Source organism: Rhinopithecus bieti, unplaced genomic scaffold (assembly GCF_001698545.2).
Source record: "Rhinopithecus bieti isolate Rb0 unplaced genomic scaffold, ASM169854v2 scaffold_1101, whole genome shotgun sequence".
Lineage (NCBI taxonomy): Eukaryota > Metazoa > Chordata > Mammalia > Primates > Cercopithecidae > Rhinopithecus > Rhinopithecus bieti.
This window is the reverse complement of record NW_016803441.1, coordinates 310009-331180: the sequence shown is the minus strand read 5'-3', so window position 1 is coordinate 331180 and position 21172 is coordinate 310009. Positions and strand designations below refer to the sequence as shown.

Below are 21172 nucleotides of genomic sequence, written 5' to 3'. Positions count from 1 at the left end.
GAGGTGGACAGGTCATTTCGTAAAAATACAATAAATTACTGAATGAACAATTATGTTAAAAGATATTAAGTGCTACAAACAAAAGAAAAAAGGAGCGGGGTAAGAAAAGGTTGCATTATGGAAAGCAGGTCATAGTATTAAATAAGGTGGTCAGAGTAGACCTCATTGAAATCACATTTACTCAAATAATGTAAAAATATAAAGTTCTTAATTATTCATATATTAAAATACTCATTTTCTTTCTAATCCTCTATACCTTAAAAGAAATATACAAGGGGATACACATTTGTACTTAAGACTTTTTATGAGCGCTTAAAAAAATCCTGACAGCCAATATAGGACCAAATAACTAAGTCTCCATTGTAGTCTTAACTACAATTATAACTCTATTAAGAGAAAGCCTGCATTTCACTCTACATGCCATTTACCTAAATGCTGTTTTTTCTTCACTAAATAAACATGTATTGATTACCTACCATGTACAGCCATTTTGACAGTCCTGAGGAGATTAATTCCCTGTGCCCTGGGAATTCATATTCTGCAGAGATTGTACAAATAAACAGGTAATTGCAATGCTATATAAGAGGGCTGACTGGAGTATTAGGGAACATGATGTAGGGGTCAAGAGGAAGTAATATTTGAGATAAATCTCAAAGAATGAATGAAAGATAAAGATATGGGGGTAGTGAAGAGCATTTTGTGAATGTGCAGAGGATGAAGGATTAAAAGTATATACTTTGCTCCTGGATCTGAGTATAGTCCTACATTAGCAAAGATTAAAGATTCAATAGAACATGATAAATAGGGAGACTGCAAAAATCATCAGACATCTATTAGATGATGAATTTTAAAGAAACTTTTGAAAAGCTTTTGACCAAAAAACATGTTTTTAGTGTAGCTTCTTAGGTGACAACATTTTAATAAAATAAAATATTGGGGGAAAAAAACTATCCTAGATTATAAAAGTAAAATTAGTGTTTACTATTCATCCAGATGTATTATCAGATTGCATTGGGACCATTAGTTTCTATATGTCTTTAAATGGCATTACAATGCCATGAGAAAGTTGACTCTGGTAGCTTAGTATCCTGATAAATGAGCAAAGTTATAAGGATGATTTGTTTAATAAAAGTCATGAAACATATTCAATATTTTGTTTCACATGGCTCAGTTGACTCTATTCACTTCTATTTATTTGAGACTTTCAAGTCTATTATTAAGGGCTTTATATAGTACTTAGATAATACCTACATAATTACTTCTGCACAAATGTGATTTTTTTTTAAGTGGAGACTGGTTATCCTTCTAATAGTTACTCACGTTATTGCAGTATGTTGATGAATTAAACAAGGATGAGACAATAAATTCAAGACATGTTAATGGATGTCAGACATCCACAGAGTTTCATGAATGCTATGTAAGTAGAAAAAAAAAATAGTAACAGGCATCCTTGCAGACAGTTTACTCAATGAAAAGGTATATTGTTTACCAAGTGTTCTAATTGGCTTCCCTTTGGAAGTATGGTTCAGGTAGAGTAATTCTATTTTTAGCAGGTACAAAAGAAAATTGCTTGTGAAGTACTTTGAGATAATGAGAGTAATGACAATATGTTGAAAAAAAAAGATTCCACTTATGTTATAAAATAGTGAGTTAAACTAAAACTGGGTGAAAATGTATAATAGTTACTCTGCCATGGTTAAAAGGTAATCTAAATAATATATGTCTAATTTTAGGATTTAAAAGATAAATGCCACAATCTTCATTGACCTATGACTTTTATAAGCTGTTAAAACCTTATTATAGTATTTTTAAAGGCAAAAATGGAAATGTTTTAAACGAACATCTCTTCTTTCTGTAGCTTTCCAAACTGATACTTCAAAATGATGTCTTTTCATACCTAACTATCCATAAACATGTTTTCTCACAATTAAAAAAAAATACAACAGAGAAGCAAAATACATTTAAGTCCAGCTTTAGGCATTCCACACATAGAGACTGGAGGTTATTTTTATCCTTGTGGTTAATTCCATGTATAAGCCATTTTCAAATACTCCTGCTTCTTATATTTCCCTGCCAGTATACCTTACTTTTCAAAACTGACAAGGCAGATGTTATTCACAGTTCTATACATTAATACACAACACTGTCATATCATCCCCCCAAATTAAACCTTGTGGTGTTTTTAGTCCTAAACTCTTCCCAGAGAAATTTTTGTTTTTAGATCTTATAATACACATAAGCACACATATACACACTAACATGCACACACACATATATGCACAGATATAAATGTATGCATATCATTTTTCCCACATTAACATCAAAGAAAAACACATTATTTCAATTAATTAAGTGGATGTCTAGTATTACCTTTTTTTCCTCCAATAGTAAGATAGATCTACATTAAGTAGCATGAAACTACCATGTAAATTCCATCATCAGTAGTGCAGACTGTCATATTTAGATCAGGAATATCGTTTTGCCATTTGATCAGGCAGATTTCTATAATTCAAGGAGTAATCTCATAGTCATGTCCACAAATTTGGCTGACTAGGAGAAATGCAAATCAATTTATTTTAAAATCATACTAACATTTTAATAACATGTGGGCTTATGTAACCCACACATAATGCAGCAGGAAAATGTTAGTATATATTAAATTATAGAACATGTGTTTTCTGCTACAGATGTTCTTATTCCAATATAAGATTGAGTTATTCGTTTCACAAGTTTTCCTATTGTTTCTTTTGTTCAGTAAGTTTCAGTAAAGGAAAAAACTTGTTTCTTTTAAATATTTTACTGAATTTTAAAATTAACAAGTTGTATGTATTCGCCATGTACAATGTGATGTTTTGAAGTATGCATAAATTGTGAAATGACTACATCTAGGTAACTAACATATGTTTTATCTCACACAGTTATCGTTTTTGTGGTGAGAACACTTTTATACATCCACTCTTTCAGCATTTTTCAAGAATATAACATATTATTAACTATAGTCACCATGTTATAGAATAAAACACTTGAGCTCATTCCTTCTAACTGAAATTTTGTATCCTTAACTAACATCTCCTCAACTCCCACGCCAAATATATCAGGCCCTGGTAACCACCATCCTACTCTCCACTTCTGTGATACCAACTTTCTAAAATTACACATGAAGGAAGTAATGTGGTATTTACATGTCCATGTTTATTATAGCATTATTCACAATATTCAATATATGGAATCAACCTGTATCCATCAATGGATTAGTGAATAAAGAAAATGTGGTATGTATACACAATGGAATACTTTTCAGCTACAAAAGGAAAAGATTTTGAAATGCTGTTACTTGTGACAACATGGATAAACTCAGAGGACATTATGTTAAAGATGAAATTTTTTAAAGGAGTTACTGAAAACAAACTTAATGAAAAGGGTATTTTTATTTAGTACTGTAGCAATCACTACTGGCCCCAACCTTAGGCATATCATTCATTTTCCTGAGCCTAATTTTCTTCATCTTTAATGTAGAAGGCCTGAGAAGTAGTCCTTCTTCAGAAGAGTCTCTTGGGGTTGGATTAGAGGCAGGCAACAGTAAGAGTGGTTGCCAAATGGGCAGCTTCCAATCCTTAGTCAACTGGCTGAAATTTGCCTCAGTGGTGCACTTTCAATTTTTACCTGTTTTCTATACTAGGTCTATATATTTAGCATTGTGTAAAGAAACAATTCATAATATAATATTCTCCTACACAACTTGCTGTTTATGTTAACAATGCAAGGCCTTGGCCACTTTTTATCCTGGCCATTTCTCAAGCATGTGTTTGCAACAGGCGTCCTCAAGAGCTGACATCGTATCTCCCTCTGGGACAAAATCGAGCTAGCTCACTTGCTGCTATGAAGGAGGTAGATTCTAGACTCACTATGTGTACAGCATAAATCTAAGCCCATATCGTATCACCCCCATGGGAGTCAGGGACAAAGGGAAACAGATGCAAATATGCTGATGCTCAGGCTGCCTGATGTGCTGAGAGTAATAAAGGTCTTTTTCTTTGACCTGGGAGTCTCATGTCTACAGCTGGATTCTCTGAAACAATAACAGGTTAACTTATTAGTGAAGTAGGGTAAAGTCAAATCGCAGGACAGATAATAACCTATTACTAGGCTTTTATTGCCAAGGTTTACATGGATATTTAATACTTAATTTTAGAACTAGTCTAATAAAAATAGTAAGGTTCTGACACTGTGAACAACATATCACTATGTTGTTAGTTCACTAAAGAACTAACATTCTTTAGTTGTGAACAACTAAAGAATCTAGGAAAGTAAACTGTGTTTTTATAGAAATTTATTACATATAAACGTTGCACTACAAATCAGAGCACAAAGGATGAATTACTTGGTAAATAATTTGGGGACAAGCAGCTACGCAGTTTGAATACATAAAATTAGACCTTTCAGCTCGCACTATACCAAAACAAAAGATTTTTAGAGTTTTATTTTGAATAAAATAAAACTACAGATGCTTAGGGGAACATGTGCAAGGTTATTTTATAACATAAATGTGAAAAATGCCTTATTTATCAAACAGGTAATCACAGGAAGGTAGGGCAAAATGGCCAAAAAGAACCCTCTGGCAATCATCTCCATGCAGGAACACTAAATAGGACTACTATACATACAAGAAAGCACGTTCATAAGAGCCAAATATCAAGTGAGCAATAATAGTACCTGATTTCAATATCATATTTAATATCATATTATGGAAAGAGGCACAGAAGAGGGTAGAAAGGACAGTCTGGAATTTGTCAACACCCCCCCCCCCCCGCCCCATCCCCCAGCAGTGAGCAGAGAGAGAGAATTTCTACCCTTGGAGGAGCGAGAGCAAAGTGATTGTGGGAGCTTGCATTGGAACTCAGTGCTTCCCTGTCACAGCAGAACACAACAGAGGGCAGAATTTGGCTGGCATACTAGAAGGAAGCATTTTGAGCAGTCCCAGCCAGAGGGGAATCCTCCACTCCAGCAGTAGGAACTTGAGTTCTTACTAACCCCACTACCAGTGGACTAAAGTGCCCTAGTGTCTTGAATAAATTTGAAAGGCAGTCTAAGCCACAAGGATTGGAGCTGGGCTCAAGTACTACAAGGACTGGTGGTGTGCTAGGCTCGGAATAGTGGAGCTGGGGTGCATTCAAGCCAATGAGACACCATCTGGGGGAAACATGGGGATGTTTACATTACCTCTTCCCCAACTCTAAGCAGTATAACTCGGGGAGTGACTCTTTCCCCTTGCAAAAAGGAGAGGGAAACAAACAAACAAAAAAAGATTTTATCTTGCAACTTGAGTACCAGTTCAGCCACAGTAAAATAAAATACTAAGCAGAGCCCTGAAGCCCCTGATTCCAGGTCCTAACTCCTGGATGGCATTTCTGGATCCATTCTGGGTCAAAAGGGAACCTGCTGCCTATCGGCAGGATTCACTGCTTGCCAAATAAGGAGCTCCTAAGCCTTGAATAAACATCAGTGGTAGCTAGGCAGTGGTAGCCATAGCCCTGGGGTGAAATCCAGTGCTGTGCTGGTTTCAGATGTGACCCAGTGCAATCCTAGCTGTGGTGGTTCTGGGACTGCTTGTGTCATCCCTCCCTCAACTCCATGCAGCCCAGCACAGAGAGAGAGGCTCCTTTTGTTTGGGTGAAAGTGATGGAAGAGAACAAGAGATTCTGACTGTTATTGTGGGGAATTCTCCTGGATATTACTGAAGTCCACCAAGGCAGTATTGCTGTCTCCAAGAGTCACAGTATTGCTGGGCTTGGGGTGATCTCTAGTGCAGATATAAATGCAGTGATCAAAGACTTCGATCAAAACCCAACTCATTTCCTTTTTGAATACCTGGAAAGCATTCTCAAGAAGAAAGGGTATAAATAAGCCCAGACTGCAAAGATTAAAATAAATACTGAACTCTTCAATGCCCAGACATCAATGAACATCCACAAACATAAAGAACTTCCAGGAAAAAAAAATGACCTCACTAAATGAACTAAATATGGCAACAGTGACTAATCCTGGAGCAACAGAGATATGCAACCTTTCAGATAGAGAATTCAAAATAGCTGTTTTGAGGAAGCTTAACAAAATTAAAATAACACAGAGAAGATATCCAGAATCCTATCAGAAAAAAAAATAGCAAACATTGAAGTAATTTTAAAATTCAAACAGAAATTTCGTGACTGAAAAATTCAATTGACAAACTGAAAAATGCATTAGTTTCAACAGCAGAACTGACCAAGCAGAAGAAATATTTAGTGAGCATGAGGTCAGATTATATGAAAACACAGTCACACGAGAAAGAAAAGAATTCTAATAAAGTATGCCTACAAGATCTAGAAAATAGTCTCAACAGGGAAAATCTAAGAGTTACTGACTTTAAAGTGGAGATAGAGACAATCAGAGTAGAAAGTTTATTCAAGGAGGCCAGGCATGGTGGCTCATGCCTGTAATCCCAGTGCTTTTGGAGGCCAAGGTAGCAGATCTCTTGAAGTCAGGAGTTTGAGACCAGCCTGGCCAATATGACAAATCCTCATCTCTACTAAAAACACAAAAATTAGCCCGGTGTGATGGCATGCACCTGTAATTCCAGCTACTCGGGAGGCTGAGACACAAGAATTGGTTGAACCTGGGAGGCAGAGGTTGCAGTGAGCCAAGATTGTGTCACTGCACTCCAGCTTGGGTGTTGGAGTGAGAATCTGCCTCAATAAATAAATAAAAAAATAAGTTTATTCAAGAAAATAACAGAGAATATTCCAAACCTAGAGAAAGTTACCAATATTCAAGTACAAGCAGGTCAGAGAGCACCAGCAGATTTAACTCAAATAAGGCTACCTCAAGACATTTAAAAATCAAACTTCTAAAATTAAAAGATATACAAAAGATCCAAAAAAACAGCAAGAAAACAGAAGAAAATAACATGAACATGAGCTCCAATACATCTGGCAGCACACTTTTTAGTGGAAACCTTAAAGGCCAGGAGAGAGTAGCATGACATATTTAAAGCACTGAGAAAACTTTTATTGTGGCATATTAGATCCAGCAAAAATGTCCTTCAAACATGAAGGAGAAATGAAGACTCCCATACAAGAAAAAGCTGAGGGATTTCATCTATACCAGACCTGTCTTACAAGAAATCCTAAAAGGAGTTCATCAATCTGAAAGAAAAGAAAGTTAACAAGCAATAAGAAATTGTCTGAAGGCACAAAACTTGCTAGTAACAATGATAACAAAAATATATACAGAATATTCTAACACTGTAATTGTGGTATGTAAACTACTTATAACTTGAGTAGAAAAATAAACTTAACAAAAATAACTATAAAAACTTTCTTATCCCAGCACCTTGGGAGGCCAAGGTGGGCAGATCACGAGGTCAGGAGATCAAGACCATCCTGGCTAACAAGGTGAAACCCATCTCTACTAAAGAAACAAACAAACAAACAAAAATTTGTAAAGATACACAGTATAAAAAGATATAAATAGAAACAATAAGTTAAAAACTGGGAAACTAGGGAGGAAGTGGAAGAAGTTGAGGCATAGAGTTTTTATTAGTTCTCTCTTTGCTTGTTTGTTTGTTGTTGCTACTGCAACAAGAGTTTTCGAAAATTTAAAATAATCAGTAATATATTTGTAAGTTTCATGGTAACCTCAAATCAAAAACCAATAACAGACAAACAAAAAATAAAAGCAAGAAATTAAAACATACCACCAGAAAAAATCACTTTTATACATAAGACAGAAAAGAAAGAAAAACCACAAAACAATTAGAAAACAAAATTTAAAATAACAGTAGTAAATTCTTATTCATAAATAATAACATTGAATGTAAATGGACTGAACTCTCCAATAAAAGACAGAGTGGTTAAATGGATTAAAAAGCAAGACCCAATAAAATTCTGCCTATAAGAAACTCACTTTACCTATAAAGACATACATAGACTGAAAATAAAGGGATGGAAAAAGATATTTCATGCAAATGAAAACAAAAAAAAAGCATGGTATGCTATACTTAGACAAATGTTATAGATTTCAAGGAGAAAAGTATGAAAAGAATCAAAGAAGGTAATAATATAATGATAAAGGATTCAATTAAGGAAGAGACTATAACCCTGACACCAAAACCAAAGACACAACAACAAAAAAGTACAGCCTAATATCTCTGATAAACATTTATGCAAAAATCTCCAACAAAATACTAGTAAACCAAATTCCAACAACACATTAAAAAAATCATCCATGATGACTAAGTGAGATTTATCCCAAGAATGCAGGGATGGTGTAACATACACTAATCAATTAATGTGATACATCATATCAACAGAAAGAAGGGCAAAACCATATGATCCTTTTAATTCATACTGAAAAAAGCATTTGACAAAATTCAAGATACCTCATAACAAAAACCCTAAAAAAACTGGGGATAGAAGGAACATACCACAACACAATAAAAGCCATATAAAACAGACCCACAGCTGATGTACTGAATGAAAAAAAAAATATTAAAAAACCTTTCCTCTAATATCTATAGTAAGACAAGGATGCACTCTTTCCTTCTTTCTTTTTTTTTTTTTTAATGGAGTTTTGCTCTATTGCCCAGGTGGGAGTGCAGTGGTACAATCTCAGTTCACTGCAACTTCTGACTCCCAGGTTCAAGTGATTCTTCAGTCTCAGCCTCCCAAGAAGCTGGGATTACAGGTGTCCACCACCACTCCCAGTTAATTTTTGTATTTTTAGTAGAGACAGTGTTTCACCATGTTGGCTGGGTTGGTCTCGAACTATTGACCTCAGGTGATCCACCCACCTGGGCCTCCCAAAGTGCTGGGATTACAGGCATGAGCCACTGTGCCCGGCCTAGGATGCCCACTTTCACCACGGTAATTCAACATAGTAGTGGAAGTCCTAGCTACAGCAATTAGACAAGAGAAAGAAATAAAGGGCATACACATTGGAAGAAAAAAAGTCTAATTATCCATGTCTTTAAATAATATAATCTTATATTTTGAAAAACTTAAAAGATTCCACCAGAGAAACAATTAGAATTGATAAACAATGTCAGTAAATTTGTAGAATACAAAATCAAAATACAAAAATCAGTAGCATTTCTATAGGCCAACAGCAAACAACCTCACAAAATAAGAAAGTAATTTTTTTTACAATTGCTACAAATTAAATTACATACTTTGACATAAACTTAACCAAGGAAGTGAAAGTTCTCTACAGTAAAAACTATAAAACATTGATGCAAGAAATTGGAAAGGACACAAAAAATGAAAGATAGCTCATGCTTATGGATTAGAAGAATTAATATTGTTAAAATGCCCACACTACCCGAAGCAATCTACAGATTCAATGCAATCTCTATCAAAATACTAGTAACTTTCTTCACAGAAATAGAAAAAAAAAATGTATATACAACCACAAAAGGCCAAGAATAGCCAAAGCCATCCTGAGTAAAAGGAACAAAACTAGAAGAATCACACTACCTGACTTTATACTACAGTGCTGTAGTAACCAAAACAGCATGGCACTGGCATAAAAGCAGACCCATGGACCAATGGAACAGAATAAAGGACTGGGAAATAAGTTCATACATCTACAGTGAACTCCTTTTCAACAAAGATGCCAAGAAACATACGTTGGGGAAAGTGTAGTCTCTTCAATAAATGGTCCTGGGAAAACTGCATATCCAAATGCAGAAGAATGAAACTAGATCCCTGCTTTTCACCATATACAAAAATGAAATAAAAATTGATTACAGAATTAAATCTAAGATCTGAAACTGAATCTACCAGAAGAAATCATTAGGGAAACTCTCCAGGACATTGGTCTGGGCAAAGATTTCTTGAGAAATACCTCAAAAGCACAGGCAACAAAAGCAAAAATTGAAAAATGGGATCACATCAAGTTAAAAAACTTCTTCACAGCAAAGGAAAGAACAAAGTGAAGAGACAACCCATATAATGGGAGAAAATGTTTGCAAACTATCTATCTGACAAGGGATTAATTTCCAGAATATACAAGGAGCTCAAACAACCTCATAGAAAACAATCTAAAAATCTGTTTAAGAAATACACAAAAGGTTCAGGTGTGGTGGCTCACACCTGTAATCCCAGCACTTTGGGAGTCTGAGGCCAGTGGATCACCTGAGGTCAGGAGTTTGAGATCAGTCTGACCAACATGGTGAAACCCTGTCTCTATTAAAAATACAAGAGAGAAATTCTGTCTCAAAAAAAAAAAAAAAAAAAAGCAAAAGATCTGAATAAGCATTTCTCCAAAGAAAACATACAAATGTCCAACAGGCATATGAAAAACTGCTCAACATCATCATTAATTATCAGAGAAATGCAAGTCAAAACTACAATACATTCTCTCACTCCACTTAGAATGGCTTTTATACAAAAGACAGGCAAAAATAAATGTAGGTGAGGATCTGGAGAAAGGGGAGCCGTCATACATTGTTGATGGGAATGTTAAGTTAGTACAGCCACTATGGAGAACAGTATGGAAGTTCCTTAAAAAGCTAAATATAGAACTACTATATGATCCAGCAATACCACTGCTAGGTATACATCCAAAAGAAAGGGAATATGTACATAAAAGAGATATCTGCACTCCCATGTTTACTGCAGCACTATTCACAATAGCCAAGATTTGGAATCAACCTAAGTGTCCATCAGCAGATGAATGGATAAAGAAAATGTGGCACATATACACCATGGAATATTATCCATCTATAAAAAAAAATGCAATTCTGTCATTTGCAACAACATGGATAGAACTGGAAGACATGAAGTAAAATAAGCCAGTCGCAGAAAGACAAATTTCATATATTCTCACTCATATGTGTGAACTAAAAATTAAAACAATTGAACTCATGGGGATAGACAGTAGAATGATGGTTACCACAGGCTGGGAAGGATAGTGGGTGGAGCGGGGGAGTGGGGATAGTTAAAGAGCACAAAAATATAGATAGAATGAGTAAGATTTAGTATCTGAGAGCAAAACAGGGTGATTACAGTCAATAATAATTTATTATATATTTTAAAATAACTAAAAGAGTCACATTGGAATGTTCCTAACACAAATAAATGAGAAATGCTTGAGCTGACAGATAACCCAATTATCCTGATGTGATTATTATACATTGTCTGCCTATATCAAACTATCACATGTACCTCATAAATACATACATGTACTATGTACCCATAAAATTAAAAATTTTAAAATAAGTAAGCATAAAGAAAAAATAAAATATTTGATTGCATAAAAATAAAAAAATTCATATAAGAATGAATCTCATAAAGAAATTTAAAAATGAGTGACAGATAAAGGAAAATCATTTCCAGATAGATAAACTGATAAAGAATTAAATTATCTAAAACCTAATATACAGATACTCCCTCCCCATAATCACCAACAGTTACAAAAGGAAATTTTAAGAAGAGAAATATAACTGGTTAATAAACTCGTGATGTTGATAAAAACTTATATGACGTTTACCCTCAAAATAGGCAGGGAAAGTCAAATTTGTGCAACAATGCAATATAATTTCTGGCTCATGAAATTGATAAATATTATATACTAGTTAATGTAGGAAAAAAGAGACACCTATGCATTGTTGGCAGGACTATAATTACTACCAATATTTAACAAAGCAATATGGAAGTTTCCATAAAATTTTAAAGCCCATTTGCCTTAACCTTATACATCCATTTCAAGGAATTTATATAATACTTAAAAATACAATGTAAATTATTTGTGCAGACATTTTACTACAGCTTTGTTTATAAAGTAACAAGAGCTAGAAACACTCCCAATTTCTTAGTTCTCAAGAGGAGAACTGTGAGATTTTGTAGATCTATTTACCTTACACATACAATGATACCTTATAAATATAGTGAGGTAAGTCAGTGAGTGTTCACTTGAGAATGCCTAATGTATAATGCTTAATGAAAAAAATCAATGAAAATATGTATAAATTCACATATTTGTTTCAAAATAAATAATTTGGAAAAACGTAACTATCCCAATAAAGTTTCAAAAATGTCAAATCCTTCCACATGTCATTATGTGTATATAACCATTATAAAACAAGCAAAAGCATTAGAAGGTATGTTTAAATAGATATCACTTTCAGGGGTGCAGAGGGAAGAGAAACTCATTCATTTTCCTTCAGATATTTCACTACTCTGTGGATTGTAATAAGAAAGAACACTACAATTGGAATTAAAATTATTGAAATAGAATTTTAAAAGTAAAATGAATGACCATCAGAAAATGACAGAAATAAAATACTGGACATGGTGATATATTCAATTTCTAATATTCTGCATTTCTGAGTCTTCTGGTAGCAATTAATTCAATAGCTGAACATTTCCCCTAAAGCCACAGAAATAGTATAAACAGACCCAAGAGTTCTGAAAAGAACAGAAGAACCATTTGGAACCAGAGAGGTCAGTAGAAAATATAGGATGTTCTGACCTTAAGTTTGGTATAGCCACAGTACGCTAGTAGGTAATGTGGATATTGCTTAGTAATGAATAGCAGGACCTAAGTACTTTGATCCTTACGCCACACCAGGCATCAGCAGTGTCTCTCTTGACAATGAGAGCCTTGAGATCTATCTTCTCTGCAGACCATATAAAAATAACTACACAAATATGCTACACTGCATGCATATGCAATGTCAAAGTTAAAAGATAGAAAGGCAATAGTAACAACAATATTTAAGGAACAGAAGGCTTACACAATATTAATTGGACTTGAATGAATTCAGAAGGAGCCAAAGGAAGCCTTACATCTTTTATACATTTTAGAAATATCAATTACTATCCAAAAAAGACAGCAATCAAACCACTGAGACAGGGATAAAGCCAAGACTGGGGACATACAAAGAAATGGCTTGTGCAAAAGATAAGGTGGGAGCTTGTAACCAGAAAAAATGAAAAAGTCGTAAGAACAACACTAACCCAACATTGTAAAATATCATTTCCATATATAATCAACAAAATTATTTTGAGATATTTATCTGTTTTCATACTAAGGTTTTGAAATCCAATTTGTATTTTACACTTGAAGCACATCCTAATTTGAGTTAGCCATAGCGTTCATCAGTATGTGACCAGTGACTATTATTTCAGATGATCTCCAGAAAAACAGTGGCATACATGAAAACTTCATTAGAATATTAGTTGATGCAACCACTGTGGAAAACAAAGTTAGAATGCACATAACCTATGGCCCAATAATTCCATTTCTATGGAAATGGGATTGCATTCCATTGCCATAGAAGCAAAGACTTCACCACCACCACCAATGAAACACTGAGACATTTATCACTTTCATGGAGTAAACTCTTTGCACGCATTGGAAAGAATATAACAGTATTTCTTGCAACTGGAATAACTATGTTTTATACACTCATACTAGAAAGGCAGATAAATCATTTGATCATTGAGCCATATGATTTCGCCTAGGAATGGTGGCCAGTTGGTAGACTTAGCTGGAAAGAACACTTGCACAATGATGCCAGCCTCTAGGCTTCTCTGAACCTCTGAATCTGTTCCATTCTTCTAACTTCAACCATGTAACAAGCCATCATCATTCCAAGGACCCCAAATGTTACCTGGATTTTATGCATATATTTACAAATTTGTTAGTATTAAAATCCTAGCAATTACCAACCGATGCAACTTTAAGAGAGCACTGAACAAGTGGCATTATTACCTAGTGCCTTAGGTTTCCTAAACAGTATAGTAAAGAGACCACTGACTTAGCCTCTGAACTATACCTTTGTGGCTTGATAGCTATACCTCTCAGATACTCCTTCTCCTAATCTCTAAAATACAAGTAAAACCTGTCCCACAGGGTTGTGGTGAGAAAAGTGCTTAGCACAATGGCCTCACATAGGCCAAGTCAAAATAGCTGCCCTATTAGAAGTTTTTTAAGCCGTATGATTGGTATCAATTTACCTTTCAAACATTGCACAGTTATTTTTTCTGGATCATAATTAGAAGCGTCTATTTACATCTAATATTTAAAATAAAACGTCTAGTAATCAAAATGTAAGGCAAAGCAAGACTATTACAGCACTTTTAGACTTCCAAATTAAATATTGTTTTAGATATTATTCAAGTTTGGAGAGACTATAGTGAGAAAGAAATCACATATACTAGTGGTGGCAATGTTGACTGCTATTACATCTCCAAAGAGAATTTGTTATTCCAAGGTCCTTATCCCTTGATTTAGTAACCCTAGTACAAGTTTTCCTTGGGAAATAGTTAAAAATACTAATATTTGTGTCCAAAAGTTCATGAAAATGACAACAACCTAAATCCTGAATATGAGACAAATGTGCATAACAAAAACATACATCCATAGAATTAGAAAATAATTACTTAAAATGATGCTTAAGGAGTTTAATCACATGGAGAAATGTTATATGTTTACTGAGATACAGAACTACCATACAGAGTAGAACATTAACTATATAAAATGCATAGAAAATAGGAACTAAGAAAAAAATTACTTTTGGTTTAAATTTATTTAAACAAAATACAGCTTTCTTTTGAATTCATCACTGAATATTTTAACTAAATAAAAATCAATGACTTACATTAATTTCCCAATTTTTTTTTTTACTGGCCAGTTTATAAACTTTTTTGTATTGATTTTAAAAGTGCTATCAGGTGTCTTTCTTTGCCATGGGTGCCAGAAATGTTTAATTAATGTAGATCTCCATTATGTTGTTGTTGTTGTTGTTGTTGTTGTTGTTATTTGAGATGAAGTCTCTCTCTATTGTCCAGGCTGGAGTGCAGTGGGGCAAACTCAGTTCACTGAAACCTCCACCTCCCAGGTTTAAGTGATTCTCCTGCCTCAGCTTCCTGAGTAGCTGGGACTACAGACACGAACCACCACGCCGACTTTCTCACATTTCCAGTAGAGACACGGTTTTACCATGTTGGCCAGGCTGGTCTCAAACTCCTGACCTCAAGTGATCTGCCCACTTTGGCCTCCCAAAGTGCTGGCATTACAGGCTGAGCCGCCATTCTGATCAGTCTCCATTACAAAATTCTTTTGAAATTAATTAATGGTAGAATTATTTTCTCCTTATTGATTTCTCCTTATTGATAATTCTTTCAGCCTTTAATTTCTTGTGTGTGTGTGTGTATGTAAATGCTTTTGAGTATTGAATATATGCTTTTTAATGTATTAAGCAATGGCCATTAAAGTAAAAGGAAGGTATGTGTTTGCAAAATAAGAAATGCAGGATATCCCCAGTGGGCCATTTTTGAGTATTTAATGGAAAATGTGGAAGCCACCCAGGCAGAGTAAAGATCTCAAAAACTCTCAGTTACATCACTGGGTCTTATCTTAAAAGACTCATTTGTTGCATAGTGACAAATATCTTATAGCAATTCCTACACTATTTGGGCCACGCACAATCATCTTGCTAAGGAAGCAAAATTATGACTCCAGGACTTCTTGAAATATGAGGAAACACAATTACTTTTAAACATTATTTTTATAGTAAAATGTTAGCTTAGAAAAGGGTGCTAACAACAATAAATATCCATTATGAGTAATTCTGACTCATTTTGAATTTGATTACCAGAATGACAAAAAATTCACCAGGTAAACTGATTGCCAACTTAAGCTGTTTTTCTCAGCATGCTTCCAAATTCTGTAAGACTAGCTTTTTTAAGAAAGCTCAACTGCCATTTTTAAAACTCCTTCCAAGACAAGGTATTTCCTGACTTGGCAGAAATTAAAGCCAAAAATAATTGTCTCTTGCCATCACAGGTTAAGGGATTATAGTACCATTTGTACAAACTGGGCATCAAGCAGTTAAACAGTAAGGCTTAGGTTGAGGTCTGGCTGCACCCCAGGGCCTGCAGGCAGCCGTTGGCACTCCTCAGGTTCAGTGGGAGGTGTTGTGTATGAGACAGGAAACAACCTTAGTGACAGGTGTGTTTGATTAATGAGGGAGAAAGAGGGAAACCATCTACAGCTTCCCAACCAATGACAAAATATGACAAGCTCTTCTCACAACCAGAGAAACAGAATAGCCAAAGGGAGAAGGGGTCAGGGTGGCATCAGCAGGAAAAATGTCCTGTCTCACAGAGACCAGTATAGGAGAAGCAGAGGCTTGTATTAGAGAGTTGGACATACTTTATTAGAAAATAAATGAAATTATTGAATCTTTTCTTGAGGGAATACCATTTATTTGGACTTCAGGCATAAAATCTGAGTATTTTCAGAATGTCCTCTCTGAGATTGGCACAGAAGGACAGTACTAACCAGCCAAGCAGAAAATATTAGGTCACAAGAGACATATTACAAGCAGAATAAAGAAAACGTAGACACACAACAAAGATCTAGGAGGAGATGCTTTCCTAACTCCTATCTGAGAGAAATGAAGAAAGATTTATTAGTAGGAACACTGACATTGTAGCATGAATTACACCTGTTAACAGTATTTACAGTTTGCTGGATACATATACATCTATAAATAAGGGTATATGTATATGTTTATATATGTATATGTGTACAAAGGTGTGTATATATATGCATATACACACATAGGCAAACACATGCCATTCTTTTCAACTAACTCCTTTTGCCATTTTTCCAAAGTCCTGTGGAGCAATGATAGAGACTACCTGAACATGTAATAACTCAGCTAACCTTTATTCATTCCCCTGATGCCAGGTGAACTTTACCCAGAAATCAGAGGTCACCAAGACCTTATACTAACTGAAAACTTCATGTACATTAGAATAGTCAAGGTGAGCCAGGAATACTAGTTGCTTTTGTTAGATTTTCTAACTTCTGAAACCTAATCTTCCAAATTCAAAGAAATTGCCACAGAGCAAAATAATTTGAACAAGGACTGATTATCTAATATGATCACTCACCACATTTCAAGTATGACCTCATCTAACCCATCTAAACACTTGAGAAAATTTAGATTTTCAAACTATTCAAAGTACTGAAATTCCACATATGTCCTTGGTAATTCTCTGCTTCATTCAATAAATCTCCTTTCCAAATTACCACTTTCAAAATATTATTTGCCAACACACAGAAAATCAAAGATTTCCCTGAAAGGTTTATTGTCTTTCTACCAAAGGAACTTTCATTAGACTTCCAAATATTGAGAGAATTCTAATAACTACTATAATTCAAATGTATACATACATATGTATGTATGCATATCCATACACATACATGTAAAATTTTAAGTTATAGTGCTCCACTCCCACTACACACCCATTTTAAGTGTGTAAAATATACTTGAAATGCAAAAGTATAGTTTTGTTTTGGAAATGCAGTTTGCTTTATAACTTCATTGTGTTGATACCATAGGGATCCTCATCAAAAAGGTACAATTTTGTTTAATATATAAAATAAATACAATTGTATTGGCGAAAATTTTCTCTCATGAATTGACAACCAAAAACTTCTCTTCTAAAAGTGTTTTCTTTTAAGGTTTGTTTTTGGTTTTGCTTCTACATTGAATCCAAAACACTGTAACTAATAATGATAGTTGTTACCACTCATGAAGTGCTGAGAGAAACCAAAATGTATGTCCCTTTAAGATGACTGTTAGTTAAAATTATTCATCACAGCTAAAGAGGAAAAAAAATCTGCTTAAACTTGTAGCAACAACATTTTCATATAGTGTTAATTAGATCAAAGCGAACATGTCTTTTTAAAGTAAAATGAAATTTGTCTATGGTTTATTTTCTAAAAAAATATTTAACTCAAGACCACCACCAAAAACAAACTCTAAAGCTTATTTTATATAAATGCTAAAATCTATTCAATTTTTTCATCATAATAACAAAACCAAGGACAGTGGAGTGAAATTATTAAGTATTTTTGGTTTGTATAAAAGCTTGGAACAATTATTTAGATTAATTCCCAGACTGTTCCTTAAAACATTGTTGTTACTTATTTAAGACAGCAGTAATTGTTTAACCCCCTAGTCTCCCATGATTTAAATATTCTAATAGCCCTAACATGCTATTAATGTTAATAGATTCATTCTTTTATAACTATATTAGAAATTCGTCATCTGCCTTTTAGTCATTTACATTGCATAAAAAGTATTCTTATCATCCCATTAAAAAACCCTTCATGTTAGTTATAGAAATCCATATACCTTTCTTTCTTTCCACAGCTCCTAGTAAAGTGCCATCTCATATGGATGCCAAATAATATTTCAAACAGAATTATAAAAAGCCTAGATATAACATATTTGAACCACTATTTTCTACTAGGCAAAATTTTAACTTACACAAAGTTCTTAACAGTTTTAACTGTTCTTAACGTAATAGATTTTATGGTGTTTATGCATATGCAACCAAACAAACTTCTTTTATTAATGTATTACAGAGACCAGAAGGATTAGAGATGGGAATAAAATATTAAAACCTTTTATTTGGAGTTTACATGTGAAAACCAAATAGTCCTCAAAAGCTATTATTTTTTTCTTTATTTCATGAATGATTGGATCATTGTTATATTAATTTAATAATTAACATGTTCATTTAACTTAGCTTATTTCATCTTCTTACTTGCCGTACATTAACCCAGGAAAGTACAAATAACATGAACTCTTAGTAAGAAGGTAAGCTGGTAATAAGTAATTGAAACATCTAAGATTATCAATTTATTTTCTTCACTAGAAATGCATTTTTTGCTCAGATATTTGGCCACCCAAACATTTCAAAATAAACCCATAGACTCACCTCCATATGTAATATATATATACACACACATATTACTTACCTCAGTCAAATGTGGTGTAGGGTTAAATCCACAGAGATTACACACTTGATTCTTGCATTCAGTGCAAGTACTGAAGTTAGGAGGATCCTTAGAACCTATGTTGAGTTCAGTTTTGCAGACAGGACAGGTTGATTGTGGTTTGGGAGATCTCTCCAGTTTTGTGGGAAGGACAGCTTTTTGAGGCTCAGCTGTTAAAGATTTGCTATCTTTAATAAGTGGTGGCTTTTTTTCTGTTTCTGTTCTTTTTACTGTTGGAGCTTGTTCAGCTTTGGGCTCTAATTTTTCAGCTGCTGGGGCTTTTGTTTCCTTTTTCACAGGTATAATTTTTGCAGGTGCTGGTGGTGCTTGACCTGTGGATTTGGGTGGCCCTTGTGAAGCAGGTGGCTGTGAAGGGGCAGGGGCTTGTTTTGTTGGGGCCCCTGGTCCACTTTGTGAATGAGGTCCAGGTTGGCCTGCAGTGGAAATTAAATTTGATGCCTGGCTGAAGATTGATGCTCCAAACCCAAAGAGTTTCCCAGTCACGGTCTCTTGAGGAGTTGTAGGCTGTGATTTGGGGGCATCAGTAATACTTCCCAGATTCAGACTGAAACGTCTTGACTGCTCCTGAGGCTTTGGGGGCTGTTGAGGTGTGGGGACAGTTTGGCCAGCAGTAGGTCGTGGGCCAGGGGGTGTTGGTGACCCTTTTGGCATTGGCTTGGCATCTGGTTTAGGACTCGTTTTGGTTTGTGCTTTCTTGGGATCTTCCTTCTTTTGTACGGGGTCAACTTGTTTTTGACCTTTGCTCTCTGAACTAGGACCAGGATGTGAAATAATTTTTGAATCTGATGCAGGTCGAGGTATGGCTTTAGAATCAAATGGGGTGACTTTTTCCCCTGTTGGTGGAAAACTCTGTGAGGGTTTGGCAGAGTCTGTTTTTAGAGGAGCGGTTTTCTCTTCAGCTTGTGACTGTACTTTGGAGCTTGGAATATCAGGTGTTGTTGCTGATGATAAAGATACAAAGTCTGTGGTTGGCTTTACCATCTTGGGCTGCTTAGGTTTATCATCAGCAACAGGGGCCTTGTCCTGCTCAGATGGGACAGAAGGTTCTTTGGGAGGGGCTGGCTTGGATGGAGAATCTGCCTCAGGAGGCTGCTTGGCCTTGGCTGAAGGAGAGCCATGGAGGGTTGGTTGTTTCACTAGTGGTGGCTTTTTAGGCTCAGGTACCTTGGAGAGATCCTGTTTTGGTGCAGCATCCTTCTTTGGGGAAGTCTGCTGTGGCTGTGGGGATGATTTGCTCACTGCTGATGTAGCGGTAACAGGTGCAGCCTTCGGTTTGGGCTGGGGTGATGATGGAACTGGAGCCAGATCCCCACCTAGAGCTCTTTTCATTTGACAGTTCAAACAGAGCCACTCTTTTACCTACAAATAAAATAAAACAATGGTCACCAAGACAATAATACTGTAAAACACAAAATGTTTTCAAAACATGCATACTGCCCTCTGAAACGATGTCTCGCATCATTCAAAGCAGAAAATGCAGAGAAAATTATTTTAATAAATTGTTATTAAAATATAATATTTTAATGATATTAAAATACAATTAGTGGGCCAGGCATAGTGGCTCACATCTGTAATCCCAGCACATTGGGAGGCTGAGGTGAGCGGATCACGAGGTCAGGAGTTTGAGACAAGGCTGACCAACATGGTGAAACCCCGCCTCTACTAAAATACAAAATTAGCTGGGCATGGTGGTGTGCGCCTGTAATCCCAGCTACTCAGGAGGCCGAGGCAAAAAAATCGCTTGAACCTACGAGGCTGAGATTACAGTGAGCCGAGATCATGCCATTGCACTCCAGCCTGAGCGAAAGAGTGAGGCTCCGTCTCAAAAAAATTATATATATATAATTTATATATATATATTTATATACATATATAAAATATATATTTAATATATATACCTATATGTATATATATCTATATGTGTATGTGCGTGTGTGTGTGTGTATATATATCTCCTCAGGGGCTAAAGTACCCTATATTTTAAGGAATAAAGTAAAAATCAAATATAGTTTTGTGTTTCTTCTAATGGTAATTGTTATTATTTGCCTTTGATTTACTTAAATTTTTATGATTCCCAGAAATAGAAAACCATGTACAATTTTAAGAGAAAGCAAGTTTTATGTTTTTTTCTTAACAAGCTTTCACAAAACTTGTTTTTTCTTAGATTATACATGGTTTACTATTTCTGGGAATAAAACATGTTAGATACCATAAATCAGTTATGAGAGTTATTTCCTCTATTGATGGCTCATAACCAATTTTAAGATATACAGCCCAGAGTAGGATTGCTAAATTATGAACATATTGCTAC

General features: G+C 35.0%; 1 protein-coding gene across 1 annotated transcript in view; it reads right to left on the bottom strand.

Moving 5' to 3' along the window:
- The window catches only part of PCLO (piccolo presynaptic cytomatrix protein), a 354063-nt gene that overhangs the window by 303124 nt on the left and 29767 nt on the right, over nucleotides 1-21172 (bottom strand). The window contains 1 exon segment of the mRNA XM_017883949.1: nucleotides 18823-20220. Within this exon segment, the coding sequence (XP_017739438.1) occupies nucleotides 18823-20220 (1398 nt within the window).